General features: G+C 38.9%; 2 protein-coding genes across 4 annotated transcripts in view; one reads left to right on the top strand and one right to left on the bottom strand.

Moving 5' to 3' along the window:
• Positions 1 to 14431, bottom strand: part of mettl8 (methyltransferase 8, methylcytidine) — a 45705-nt gene extending 31274 nt beyond the window's left edge. The window contains exons 1-5 of the mRNA XM_060827261.1: positions 14398 to 14431; positions 9698 to 9902; positions 8995 to 9086; positions 7724 to 8094; positions 3730 to 3779 (exon numbers count right to left, since the gene is read on the bottom strand). Coding sequence (XP_060683244.1) covers positions 3730 to 3779; positions 7724 to 8094; positions 8995 to 9086; positions 9698 to 9858 — 674 coding nt within the window. The 5' untranslated portion in view covers positions 9859 to 9902; positions 14398 to 14431. The remainder of the gene's footprint in view (positions 1 to 3729; positions 3780 to 7723; positions 8095 to 8994; positions 9087 to 9697; positions 9903 to 14397) is intronic.
• Positions 14432 to 14569: 138 nt separating this feature from the next.
• dcaf17 (ddb1 and cul4 associated factor 17) overlaps positions 14570 to 15176 on the top strand; it is a 51014-nt gene continuing 50407 nt past the window's right edge. For 2 of the 3 annotated variants that reach the window (XM_060827258.1, XM_060827260.1), the window contains exon 1: positions 14570 to 14629. The gene's annotated coding sequence lies outside the window, so the exon portion shown is untranslated. Of the gene's footprint in view, positions 14630 to 14953; positions 15155 to 15176 lie in introns of all 3 variants that reach the window. The other variant, XM_060827259.1, reaches the window with a different exon arrangement.

Genomic DNA, 15176 nt, shown 5'->3' with positions numbered 1-15176 from the left:
ATTGTGATCTACCACAATGTCTGAGTAGTCAGTTGAGGGTGTGAGTGAGAAGGCTTTCTGCCGGTAAGTTTCACTGAATGGAAACTTGCATTATTATTTAAGTGATTTATGCTGTAAACAATTTATAACAGTGATGTATACACCCTGCTTTATATTTCTATGACTTAAGGGCCTCTTGCTGAGATATTTGTATCATCGATAGTCACAGGTGAGGTGCCGGAAGACTGGAGGTTGGCTAACGAGGTGCCACTGTTAAGGAGGGTGGAACTATAGACCAGTGAGCCTGACATCAGTGGTGGGCAGGTTACTGGAGGGAATCCTGAGGGACAGGATGTACATGTATTTGGAAAGGCAAGGACTGATTAGAGATAGTCAACATGGCTTTGTGCGTGGGAAATCATGTCTCTCAAACTTGATTGAGTTTTTTGAGAAAGTAACAAAGAGGATTGAGGAGGGTAGAGCAGTAAATGTGATCTATATGGACTTAAGTAAGATGTTTGACAAAGTTCCCCATGGGAGACTGATTAGCAAGGTTAGATCTCATGGAATACAGGGAGAACTAGCCATTTGGATACAGAACTGGCTCAAAGATAGAAGATATAGTATATGAGTGGTGGTGGTGGAGGGTTGTTTTTCAGACTGGAGGCCTGTGACCAGTGGAGTGCCACAAGGGTCGGTGCTGGGTCCTCTACTTTTTGTCATTTACATAAATGATTTGGACGTGAGCATAAGAGGTACAGTTAGTAAGTTTGCAGATGACACCGAAATTGGAGGTGTCGTGGACAGCAAAGAGGGTTACCTCAGATTACAACAGGAACTTGACCAGATGGGCCAATGGGCTGAGAGATGGCAGACGGAGTTTAATTCAGATAAATGAAAGGGTGCTGCATTTTGGGAAAGTAAATCTTAGCAGGACTTATGCACTTAATGGTAAGGGAGTGTTGCTGAACAAAGAGACCTTGGAGGTTCATAGCTCCTTGAAAGTGGAATCGCAGGTGGATGGGATAGTGAAGAAGGCGTTTGGTATGCTTTCCTTTATTGGTCAGAGTATGGAGTACAAGAGTTGGGAGGTCATGTTGCAGCTGTACAGGACATTGGTTAGGCCACTGTTGGAATATTGCGCGCAATTCTGGGGTCCTTCCTATCAGAAAGATGTTGTGAAACTTGAAAGGGTTCAGAAAAGATTTACAAGGATATTGCCAGGATTGGAGGATTTAACTATAGGGAGAGGCTGAACAGGCTGGGGCTGTTTTCTCTGGAGCGTCGGAGGCTGAGGGGTGCCTTATAGAAGTTTATAAAATTATGAGGGGCGTGGATAGGGTAAATAGGCATAGTCTTTTCCCTGGGGTCAGTGAGTCCAGAACTAGAGGGCATAGGTTTAGGGTGAGAGGGAAAAGATATAAAAGAGACCTAAGGGACAACTTTTTCACGCAGAGGTTGGCACTTGTACGGAATGAGCTGCCAGAGGAAGTGGTGGAGGCTGGTACAATTGCAACATTTAAGAGGCACATGGATGGGTATATGAATAGGAAGGGTGCTAACAGGTGGAACTAGATTGGGTTGGGATATCTGGTCGGCATGGACAGGTTGGACCGAAGGGTCTTTTTCCATGCTGTACATCTCTATGACTATGACTCTAAAAACACACATTTAAATATGATCAAGAGTTCCATATTACTCAAACAGAATATTTGATCAACTGACACATTCCTGGTCCCATTGGTGCCCGTTAATAAAAATTTTGCTGTACAACACAAAAGCATCACAATGAGCATGCAAGCAAGTTTGAGTCCACAGAATTAAAAGGCAAACATTACAAAGTTGGCCGATTGACAGGAAACAAAGTAATGCACCAAAATTGCAGCGGCACGGTGGCTGAGTGGTGAGCAATGCTGCCTCACAGCACCAGAAAACTGGATTCGATTCCAGCCTTGGGCAACTGTCTGTGTGGAGTTTGCACATTCTCGATGTGTCTGAGTGGGTTTCATCTCTCAGTCCAAAGATGTGCAGGTCAGGTGAATTGGCCATGTTAAATTGCCCATAGTGTTAGGTACATTAGTCAGGAGTAAATGTAGGAGAATGGGGCTGGTGGGTTACTCTTCAGAGGGTCGGTGTGGACTTGTTGGGCCGAAGGGCCTGTCTCCATGCTGTAGGGAATCTAATCTAAAAGTATAGGTGAGCAGTTGCTTTTCATACTGCAGGAAGATACGCAATGAGGTTCCTCAGTGGTTAGCATCAAGATCACTGATTTTCTTGAGATATGTTAATCATTTAGACTCAGGTGTACAAGGCAGAGCTTCAACATTTGCAAATGACACAAAACGTGAAAGTATAGTAGTTGTGTGGAGGACAATAACAGGCCTTAGACAGGCTGGTGAGACACATGGGCCTGTGGCAGGATGGAAATTCATACAGAAAATCTTCCAAACATTTGGAGGGAAGCAGGACAAGTGATAAAATGCGATTAAAAAGTATCATGTTAAACAAGCTCAAAAACAGTGTGATCTAGGGTTGCTATTTGTCCATACGACAAGGCAGATTCAGAAAATTGTTTAGAATCCTGTACGGCTTTCTAGCTCAGTGTGAAGGGAGAACGAGAGTAAAAATGCAAGGAAGTTATGGCAAACGATTATAAAACAATGGTTCAGCTTCAACTGGAGTGGTGAGCCCAATTCTGTTTAATGAGCTTTGAGAAGAGCGTGTCATCTTTACAGTAAGTGCAAAAAGATTTACAAGAGTGATCCCATGGATGAGGGATTTGAATTACATGGATTGGAGAAGCTGGGGTTGTTCCCATTCAGAGAAGGCAAAGTATGTTTTGATTGAGATATTCAAAATCATGAGGTACTGCACAGAGTACACACAGCAACTGTTCCCATAAGCTGAAATGTGAAGAAGCGAGACAGCAGAGAACATTTGCCATTAATTGGAGCATTTTCTTTTGCGTCTGTCCTTTATTTTTAAATTATCTTCCTTTTGTTTCTATGCATATAGTCACCTTCCTAATTTCACATAGCACTACCTTTACCTTGATTCTCTGGTATGATGCCTTATGAAATCCATTTCAGAATTCAATAGAATCCACAGCATTTTAAAAAAATTTTTTTTCAAGATTATTTTTGTCTTGATCAAACAGGCCTGCTGTTTAGGAATTAATTCTAGCAGCCCAGAATAACTTAGGACTTCTTTTTCCAACTGTTGAGATTTTTTCCTGTATTATGGACTTCAGCAGTTCACTAGCAACTGAAAAATGAGCAAGTGGCTGATAAGTTCCTGGTTTAACCTCATTTTCTTTCTTGAGGAAACAAGGTGGAAAGTAAAGATCAAGTTTGCTATCCTCTTGCAAAACTTTCTGGTCCTGTCACAAAAGTAACTATGTAATTAATGGCATCCCGCTGGCTTTTGTTGAGTGCAAGAATAGAGGAAAATTCAATTTTCCTTATTCAAATAAATCTATTCCAAATCTTCTAGCTGACTGTTAACTGTTTCACGAAGTGATTTGCACGCACACACACACATTTTGCTTTTGCTTCTTAACGCAAGTTAATTTTTTCATAAATAACTGCTTTGTAAAGGCAGTTATATCAAATTACTTTATACATGAATTTATGCTTAAGTGAAGTAATATTTGAATTATTGTTAATGAAATATTTTATATCAGCTTAACTCTCTATCATCAACAAAAATTTAGTTCTATCATTTTAGACTTAATATCCATGCTTTACTTACCAAATTTCATCCAGAACAGGAAAAACACTGTTCCCAGCACCACATCCAACCTGAGGATATCAAAATCAAGTACAAATTTTCAGTTTTCATAAGCTTATTTTAATGTCATATTATTAAAGCAAAGTTCAAGTTTGTATGATTCTGAAATAAACTTCAAACTTTATAGTTCAGTAGGTGCAGACTGAATACTACATACTTTAGACTCAATCCCTAATCCATGGTTTGGCAATGTGTTTCAGGCAGGAAAGGCATACAGCAACACGTCTAGCACCTTTTGGCAGCAGACTGGCTAAAACACTACTTCTCAATGCTACATGTGTCTGCATACAGAAAATGTGTGCGCATTATAGAAAAGTAAGAGTAATTGCCATAGTCCCAGATGGTCATAGCGATGCTGTCATAATAGAGAGCAACAGCTAATGGTGAGTTTAACCTGCGAAGCATCACGCTTCACGAGGGACAAGGCTGTGAAGGTGGGACCTTCATGGCAACCTCAGCATTACAAACCAGCTGTTCAGTCAACTGAGCTAACGGACATCCAGTGTAACTATTCTAGTGACCAACACTGATAAGTAATTTTGTGAAAGAGAAGTGAGCACAGAATTATTTTTGGTAACATAGTGACACTCAGATATGAAGAATCAATGATCAAATAAACTACCAGAGAGGTTCTGAAACTTGCAGAATCACGAGTCAACAACATTAGTACATCAGGAGAGTAAAGGTCACAACATTAATTTTAAAACATTGGCTTTTTTTTATTTATAGGAACAAAGGTCATAATTAAAATTGTTTAAATGAATGATGTACTTTTAGTCCTTCTTAAACTAAAAATTTTTAAATTTAAAAAAATCAATCCTTTAAGAACTCTGTGAAACTACAATACAGAACCGGTTTCATGAAACAGCACACAACAGTCAATAACAGTAAAGGCCAAGCAATCCCACAGGCAATGGATCAGATCCAATCTCTGCAATCTAGCTACATCCAGCCATGAACTGTAATACACAGTTAAACAACTAATTCTCCACAAATGCCCACTCTCAAAGATGGGGAAGCCAAGTCTTCAATCAATACGATTCACTCCACTGATATCAAGAAACAGCAGAAGGCACAGTATGTCACACAAGTTACTGGCCCCAACAACATTCCAACAATAGTACTAAAGATCAGTGCTTCAGAACTAGTTGCAACATGAGTCCGGCTGTTTGTGTACAGATACAACACTGGTGTCTACCAAGACATATGGAAGACTAGCCAGGTGTGTCCTGTCCACAGAAAGTAGGATAAATCCAAACCAGCTAGTTAACATCCCATCAGTGAATTCTCAATACATCTTTGAAGTTCAGATCTTTTAACCATGCCTGGACCAGAGGTGAGGCGATAATTACTCCCTGTGATATCAAGGTAGCTTTCAACTGACAACAGCATCAAGGATCAGTAAGTAATACTGGAGTTGTTAAGAAATTGGGTAAATTCTCCACTGATAAAGGGCATCAATTTAAGCCTGAGAAGAGGAGGAATTTCTTCTCAGTGGGTTGAGCTTCTTTGGAACTCCTTGTCACAGACAGCTGTGGAGTCAGAGTCCTTGTGATGATGATTGTACTTTCTGGAGTTCCAGAACTTCTCTGCATGAGCTCCTCACGATATAAAAAAAATTCTAGTCAGCCTATTCTGAGATATTACTACATATCACTGGAGCAGGTGGAAATTAATCTCAGGCTCAAAGGTGGGGATACTATCACTACACCATAAGTAACGTCCTACGCCTCACCATCAACATCCCCTCCATCATAAGGTCAGAATTGGAGATGTTTACTGGTAACTGCATAATATTCGGCACCACTCACAACTCCTCAGATTCTGAAGCAAACTGTACATATGCAGCAAAACCTGGACAATATCCAGGCTTGGCCTGATGAATAGCAATGACCATCTCCAACAAGGGAGAATATAACCATCGCCCCTTTGACACTCAATCATCACAAACTCCAGCATGCAGAGGATTACTACTGACCAGAAATTGAACTGGACTAGTCACAGGAATACAAGAGCAGGTTAGAGGGTCTGACTGTGCAGCAAGTGAGTCACCTTCAGACTCTCCAGTACCAGTCTACCACCTATAAGTCAGGGGTTTGATGAAATACTCTAAACTTGTTTGGGTGCACAGCTCCAACAGCATTCAAGAAGCTCAATATCATCCAGGACTAAGCAGCCTGTGTGAACGGCACCATAATCGCCACCTTCAACATTCACTCTTTTCACAACCAATGCATATTTGCAGCACTGTGTACAATCTACATTATGTACTGCAGCAACTCACCCAGGTCCTTTTGACAGCATTTTCTAAACCCATGACCTCTTCCAATTAGAAGGACAAGTGCAGCATAAACATAGGGACATGAAAGCTGTAAGTTTGCCTCTAAAACTGTATCACCATTCCTTGACTGTTGCTGGGCCAAAACCATCGAATGCCATTCCTAACAGCATGATGGGCATTTATGTCACCAACCCCCCAATACTGGCTGAGATGAGCATGAAGGCCCTGTTGTCTCAACTTCGCCCACTGCCCGAGGTGTGACGACCTTCAGATTAAACTGACGACCAAATATCCCTCTTTAATTAGAGAGCAGTCGATGACTCTCTGGTACAATGGTAACTTTCACTTCACAATAAGAATCATTAATGTACATAAAGTCAGCCTTGTTTTGAGCATTTGACACGTTAAATCTACCATCATTAAATTCAATGGAATTATAAACCACCAGGCCTGAACAAAATGTTAACATAATTATTAATAATTCAGACCTCTAAAACAGCTACATGAACAAACAGTACTCAGATCAGGAAACCTTGTTGTTGTTTCTGGACAAGCCAGAAGAGTCAACTCTACAAATGGAATCCAGATAGAATGCATTTGTTTTTGAGATTGCTCTACCAAACTCCGTTTCCATTAAAGTTTCTTCTATCTTTCCCTACTTTAAATTTTCTTGGTGCATATAAAATCTTTTTCCTTTAAACCAAATATTAAAACAATGGAATGGGCTTGAAGGTCTGAATGGCTTACTCCTGCTCCCATTATTTACATTCTTAGCAGGGCCTGTGGGTTAATTATCTCACTATGTAAAGTACACAAATCAAAGCATTTGCAGAACGTTAAATAGAAGGAAAACCAAAAAATGACAAGAGATGAAGTTGCTGTAGTAATACAATTATTTTCAAAAAAAAATTAAAGCAATAGTGGGAGAATGTATTCTTTCTCCCTTTCTTTGAATCCTAACAAAAGCACAAAAAAGTTCAGAGCTGAAAGTATAAGCAAGTTATCTAGAACATTATAAGGCAAATGAGAAAACTTAACTGTGATATATACATAAGCTTCTTCAGTAGTTACCATTGGAATGCCACATTACAATGAAAATAGCACATCCTTGAGTTCAGTTGTAGTGTGCAACTGTGATTTATATTTAAACTATTTTGATCAACTGCTATCTTATTTACTTACATGGCTTGCTTAGGCATATTGCACCTCTCGACACTCCTTCCCTCTAGCGAATAGAACAAATGTATGCAATAATATTCTGTAATAGCACCAAAACCAATCATACACTCCAGTAGATCCACTGCTGAGATCAAATACCTGAACACACCAAAAATTGAAGCGGAGACATCAAACCAGTGAAGATATAATTTTTGAAAAAAAATCTTTATATTGGTCTTTTTGGATTTCTTTGCACTTAATTGCACTCCAGCAACTTTGCAACTAAATAGTAGAAGATTCAATAAAGAAGTAGGGACATTTTATATGCTTGCTTGTGTGAATCACCAAAATCCTGCTTGGCACTACTTCGTAACAGCAAAGCTGATAGAGTTATTGTTACATTGGGATGGAATAAGAGCACTGTTTTCCAAAAATGCTTATATTAAACTGAATATGCAAGAAGCTATTGAACATGGCTGAAAATGCAGATAAGTTTATTCTGTTTTGCAAAGATACCTCAAAAATTCTGAAGTTGAAATCAATACCAGGAAAATATTCTGGATTTTTCCACATGTCTGTCCTCCTCTTGTCTTGCTTCATATATTCCAAATTTTTGCCGCTCTTTGTTTGTTTTACAGGATTTTCTTTCTGTACAGTATCAGCAATATGTTGTTTATCACATGTCTTGTTAAAACAATCCAACTTTGCTTGACCCAAACCTGCAGAATTATGTGTTGATTCCTTAACCCCTTCATTCCCATCGAATGCTCTATTTGGAAATAGTTCAGGAAACTCCTGGAACAACCATCTACGATCTTTGAAGAATTTATTTTGATGAGCTCTGTAGAATTTGTCCCAGTAGACACTGGCATCTTTGTCATATTGGACTGCAGCAACAAATTGTATTAAAAGAAAAATGAACAGGTATCTGTTAAAGCCTGAAGTGTAGTGGGTCTATGGAATTGTAACATGGCATAGTAAAACATGGAACCACTAATAACAAAGGATTATGATCATGATGGAATACATAAAAGATTATAAAATTATTCTTAAGTTTAGACAGTATAAGTTACAATTTCTCCCTTAGGAATATAATGCAGTGCATCCATAAAATCATTCTGAGGTTACAAAAAATGTTTTTCCATTATCTTCTACACATTTTAGTATACTTTGCAATCATTTCATTTAAATGCACTCAGCTGTACATTTCTATCTCATTACATATATCTCATTTAGTGTATTTGGAGATCCAAGACAAAAATTACAGTAAAAATATCATCTGTCAAGAATAATGTCCATAACTGGATATCTGTTGACTGCCAGGATAAACTATGCCATGATTTACATAAACCATCCCACCAAAGTTTCTGCTGCATATAACAATGTTGAAAATGTTTGCTTTAAAATTTACTGAAATGAAACTGCATACATTTTGCCAATTTGTTGACATTTTAAAAACATTTCTGTATTAGCATTTTTGATATATAATATTACTTTCTTTTCGGCCATAAGTGTTGCTGTTTACATATGACTTGACACTGATTCCTTTAAACAAAGATAAAATAATCTCTGCATGTGTTTAATTTGACTATTCTAAAAGGTTTAGTCTCTATTAGAATCATCTTGAAAAGCAAAACTTAGTTGCAGCACTCCATATGTACACTATAATGAGAATAAATGTCTGTCATGATTATTCTATTACAGAGTACCATTTGAACCTATGTCTCCCACTTGTTGCACCTCCAAAGAATAAACCACAGGGTTCAGAGAAAACGTGAATAATTTACCTTGGTCTTCCATTGAAACTTTAATGCTGGAATTTTCTTCAGCTTTTTGTCTAGCAAGCTCTTCCTGTTCAGGTGTCCACTGGATGTGATCCCTAGAGAAAGAAGTTCATTTTTTTTAAGGATTGTAGAGGGTGCTACGCATGATATTGAGTTACAGGTTTATATTCTTCCCATACTGAAATAGAAGACAAAAAAATTTGGAATGTTTTGGGCTAGTTATTTGCCACCCTTTTGTTTTACTCATAAAACTTCCTACATGTAGAAGAACTGGGATCATTTTGTGAGAAATTCATAAGAGCTTGTCCCAACACATTCGAGAAGAAATATTATTAATTCATCTGATTGTAGAAGATTAACATAAATTGGTACCATGTTTACTTATGTTAATGACTGTCATATCAATGTTCAGACCTAAAGAACATAGCATTAAATTTCATTTCGACATTTTTCCTTGCTTAAAATGTTCTGAAGGAAGTAAAGATAAACTTCAAATTCAAATTAATAACTTGATGAAATCATATTAAAAGTTATCACATTGGTGATCATTTCCATTTTGAGCAAAATGACCAACAAGGGAATAAATGTTGCATAAGTAATGTTTCCTGTAACACGTAGTCTGAAATTACATTTTGATATCAGATTTCCAGCATCCTGAATATTTTGCCTTTGTAAATACAATCTGATTTGGAAAACATGCACTTACCACATATTATGTTCATATACTTTGCTAGGATCAGATAAAATCCGGGAACCAAGAGGAGCAGTTGGTCGTCTACCACTTTGGAATTTACACTGCAAGCCAAGTTTCCTCAGCAATGCCAAATGCAGAGTGTGAATTAACCCCACTTGTGATCTCCTCTTCATATTGATCTAATGTCCGTTCCAAGGAATACAAATATACCTAATTACTGAAATCAAAAAAGATCCAAAAAAATTAAATGTAATAACTGCATTTTGAGAAACAAAACTTAGCAAACTGAAGTGAAAAAATGATCCTTCACCTCATTTTCAACAACAGAAAACAGCAAAGTGTTATGATGCTTTCCTTACACTTAAAACTTATATTCATAAGGAATCACAGACAGCTGGGTGCTTGGATGTAAAGAAGCTTATTTGTCTTCGGTTTTGCTCAAATAGTCTATCATAAGGCGTTTTCTTCTTCCCAATAAATAACGACCAGCTGCTTAATTTTAGTAAGAGGCAAATGAGCCAGTTATAGTCAGACTCATACTTTTGATATTGGAGGAAAGATTTACCTCAAGTTCTAGTTTGCAAGTGCTCTAACATTGGTACTTATGTGTGTTGCAGCAGTTGATATGCATGTCTGCTGCCAATATTGCCCTTCTCCGTGGTAGCACTTTTGAGTTGGAAGGTGCTGTTGAAGCAGCCTTGGTGAGTCATTGCAATGCATCATGTAAATGGTGCACATCACAGCCATTTTGTGGCAACGTGAAAGAGTACATTTTACTAGGCTGATGCATTGATCAAGTGGACTGCTTTGACCTTGACTGTGTCAGGCTTCTTGAGTTTTGTTGACTCTTTACTTATCAAAGCAAATGGGATATATTTCATCACAGCTTGCACTTTTAATGATGGACAGCCTTTGATGTGCAAGGACACAAGTTACTCACCACAGATGATTCAACCTTTGATCTTCCTGCATAAACAATTTATATTTATAGCTAGTCCAGTTTGGTTTCTGATTAAATATGGACTCTAGAGTGTTGATTTTGGAGATTCCATGTTAGTGATGCTGTTGAATGCACCAAGTGCAAATGATTGTTGTTTCGTAAATACCACTTAATAGTACCATTGTTTACATTTTCCATAATTTTATTGATGATTAAGAGAAGACGAACCATGTGGGAAATAGTTGGACTGGATTTGTCCTGCATTTCACAGACAGAATGTACTTGGGCAATTTTTCACATTGTCAGGTAAATTTCAGTTTTGTAAATTGTAGAGAAATAGCTAAATTAGCTGTGTGGCTACTTTTGGAGCACACGTTTTCAGCCAGGATATTGTCAGGGTCCATAAATTCTGCTGCGCCCATGAAGTCAGCCATTTCTTGATACCACAATTTAATTGGATGCAACCTAGCATCTGTAATGTTAGGGACCCCCAGAGGAGGCCAAGCAAGGTCATCCACTGGACATTTCTGGTTGAAAATGGTTACAAAGGTTCGGCTCTATCTTTTGCAATCATGTACTGGATTCTCTATATCACCCAGGATAGAATGTTCACAGAACAATAAATGAGCATCATTCAAGTGAGAAAATTGTGGAGACCTGACATATATCCTGATCCTTTAATTGCTGGATTGCTTAACTGTCTGGAGCACATTGGTTTTACTGTTTAACATCCATGTATTCCTATGTTGTAGTTTCACCAGTTTCCTGCTTTCCTACACTTTCCATTTAAACAGGATTGATAGCTTAATGGCAGTTCTGTGGACCATGAGTTCAAGGTTATGGGGGAACACAATAATACTGTTTTGGCCCATTGCCACTTTGTTTTTCGCTGCTAAATCTGCTCTGCAACTATCCCATTTTAGTACATCAGCAGCATCACACAGTGCAATATCTGAACTATTGTGGAAGCATAGGTTAACAAGAAAGAAATATGTTTTTATGAAATGATAAAAGATTTTTGAGCAGAAATTCCAAGCTCAAGCAACAGATCTCATCATCCCTTACAAGATAAAAAGCTTCTTCCAAAAGGCAGACTTCCCACACAATGATAGAAAGAGGGCCATTGAGGAATAGGTTAATATTTAAGGAGCGACATTTTCTGGACTTATCTAATAGATAGGCAGGACTTAATGCATATGGGATAGACAAAGAAGGTAGCATAAGGAGAATAGATTTAAACACTATGGTAGCATAAAATAAGTTGTAAAGCACACGAAAAAAAATCTGAAAAAAAAAGACAAGTTCTGGCTTTTGGAATTCCATAATAAACAAACAGTCTCCTCTGCAATCCCTGAAGAAATACAAGATATCATTTGATGCCCTCCTGACCACAGATTGTTCCAAAGTACTTTACAAACAATACTTTGATGCCGTCACTCTTATAATGTAAGAAAATAAAGGTGCTAACTTGCTTAGAAGGGTTAGGGCAATAATGAAATAATGACCAAATAATCTGTTTTAGTTACATTGGTTGAGGAATAAGATATTGGATAGGATGAGAGAAACCTACACTGCCCCTCTTTGAAACAATGCATAGTATTCTCTATGCTAACCTAAAAGGACTGATAAGAGTCTGGGCTTAATGCATCAGAAATAACTCATCTCTGAGGCACCCACTCTGTGATGCCTGAGTGGAGTGCTAGTCAAGATTTTATGGTCAAATATCTGAAGGGTAGCTATATTGCTTTGGAACTGTATACAAGAAATACACATCAGATTGTGGGATATAGGTAAAGCAGTGTTATTTCTGCAACCATAATTGCTTATGCAAGGTAAATGAACTTACACCACTGCATACTTGTTTCAGCCAAGAGCTGAGTTAACAAGAATGAAAACTATGTGAAGGAAATATATAATTGTTTTTGCATTAGCTAAAATGTGCATGAGATGTGCCTGCAAACAATGGTAGATGTTACAGATAAATAGATAAGGTGCTATAAGGGGAGGGGGGTGTAGGTTAAACTAGATATGCTTGTACAAACAGTAGTTATAAGCATCTCTTTCCCCCTTCTGCAAAGACAAAAAAGACTATAACCAAGAGGTCATAAGGCTCAGTATGGGCAAAGAATGGAAGGAAATATTGCTTTAGCAAGCAAGTAAGCAGATGGCAGTGGAGGAAGATGTATGACAATGGATCACAGCAGGATGTGGTGAAATGGCCAAGCAGGACATACATTTTGGTATGCACAAGGTCGGATGAGGCCAGAGATAAACAGCCGGGTTTAGAGTAGTGGGAGATGTAAACAGGGGAGGAGCAGTGGGAGGAGGGAAAGAGAAACAAATTGTATATAAGATATGTACTTGCTAAACTCTGTGTGTCTATTTTAGACACCATGCTTGCAAGCGTATAATAAACGATACAGCTGCTTCAGATCTAGTCTTGGACTGAAATTATTGAAGTGAGTGGGTTCTATTTCCCACAAGATGAAGAAAGAAAGCATTCGGATTTCATGGTTTGTGTAAAAATAATTACAAACTTGGTAGTCACAACAGTAAATTGCATGAAAGATGGAGCAGGCATAGGAATGAATAGAAAGGAAACATTCAACTATAGACAGGTAGGTGAGATGAAACATGGCCCTGACAAATTGGAATGGACATGGTTGGAAGTGGGAAAGGAGAAAAAGCGTTTTCAAAAATCCATTTTTATGACCAGGCTTCATTGGAAATGGCAACCTTTATTAACATTCCTAATTCATCTCAAGATTGTGCAGTTAGTCCTTTTCTTGAATTACTGCAATCTATTGCAGCGCAAATTACAGCTCCAACACCATGCTAAAGTACAGATAATTTAGGACACAATCAAGAACCTAAAATTAATTTTCCTATTCACCCATATGCATCATATTTTAAGTGATGGAGGTCATGTGACTGGAATGTAATGCCAAAATGCTTGTGGCAAGTGGCGACTGCATCTTGTAGACAATACAAAGTTCAGCCAAGGTGTGCTGTGAATGCTTTGGCTGAACTATCAAGGTTTTTGCATTGTCTAAGACGACACCAAACACATTTTTGAAGTCTTTTTTAACAAGTAAAACTTTTAACCTTCAAAAATTAGGAGATTGGACCACAGGTTATGTTATTTCCACGGAAGAGATTTGAAATATTATAGAAATTTGCTTGACTGCATTAGGGCATCTCAAATGTGCCCCCACCGCACCGAGCTATTGAGATTGTGTGAACATGCCCTCTCAAATACTGATCCCCTGCAGGGGAACCCTCTCCCCCGCTGAACCACCCAAAGACAACATCAGCTAAGTACAATAGTAACAAACACACACAGTTGTGCTGGCCTTTTCTAGCATGCAGCAGAGAATTAATGTCTAGATAGTGCGCGGTGTCCCGATGAGCTGCAGGACTGTATTAGCTTTCTTGAAATTCTGCAGCCCTTTCCTATTCCCAAATGATGCAAAGGCAAGGCTCTGAAATCATGAAGGGCTTATGCTCGAAACGTCGAATTCTCTATTCCTGAGATGCTGCCTGGCCTGCTGTGCTTTGACCAGCAACACATTTGCAGCTGTGATCTCCAGCATCTGCAGACCTCATTTTTTACTCTGAAATCAGAATCACCCACTAGCTATCAACTCCGAAAAGCGATAAAGAACCCTATCTCCAGGAAGTTAAAAAAATCACACAACACCAGATTTTTTTAAACTTTGTACACCCCAGTCCAACACCAGCATCTCCGAATCATATCTCCCAGAGCACTTACCTTCCCGTGGACACAGGCACAAGAACTACTTCCGCTGAAGGTCATGGCAGGCTATGTGTGGCGCTGTGCCTTCTGGGGAATGTAGGCCGGACGCCGCGGAGTGACTACAATACCCGGCAGGCCCCGCGGCTTCCCTCAGCTGTCAATCAGGCGCGCGGGTCCTTCCTGCTCACACTCAGCATCCGGCTTGAAGACGCTCCGAGTGCAGCTTCTATTTCTACTTTGGTACTGGGTACGCGGCCAAAAGTATTTTTTTAAATTATAGGCGCTTTATCAGAATTAGAACCCTTTGGACAAGAGGACAGTGGGTATAGAGTCATCTGATTGACTGTAGAAAAAGGACAAGGAGCATTTCAGAATAAAACGTTCATTGTGCGATCGTCAGTTTCAAGAGATGAGTCCAACTGAGTGCACGATTTCCTGGGACAGTCCTGTATATCACTCCTGGTGGTTGATGGTGACCGAGATTCATTGTGTTGTTATTTTTCACCTGTTAAACTTGTGCATGTGCAGAATTGCAATTGCCCTCCCAAACTGCTTGTTTTTCTTGTCCTAGAGGTTTTAATGTCGTCGAATCAACGTAGGAAGGAGTTGCATAGTAGTAATGTCACTGGACTTGTCATCTGGAATCCCAGGAGAAAGTGAGGACTGCAGATGCTGGAGATCAAAGCTGCAAAATGTGGTGCTGGAAAAGCGCAGCAGGTCAGGCAGCATCCAAGGAGCAGGAGAATCGATGTTTCGGGCTTAAGCCCTTCAGGTACGCCCGAAGTGTCGATTCT

The sequence above is a fragment of the Hemiscyllium ocellatum genome, chromosome 7, assembly GCF_020745735.1.
Source record: "Hemiscyllium ocellatum isolate sHemOce1 chromosome 7, sHemOce1.pat.X.cur, whole genome shotgun sequence".
NCBI classification, from domain to species: Eukaryota; Metazoa; Chordata; class Chondrichthyes; order Orectolobiformes; family Hemiscylliidae; genus Hemiscyllium; species Hemiscyllium ocellatum.
The sequence above is the reverse complement of the archived record's forward strand: the minus strand, read 5'-3'. Positions and strand labels throughout refer to the sequence as shown.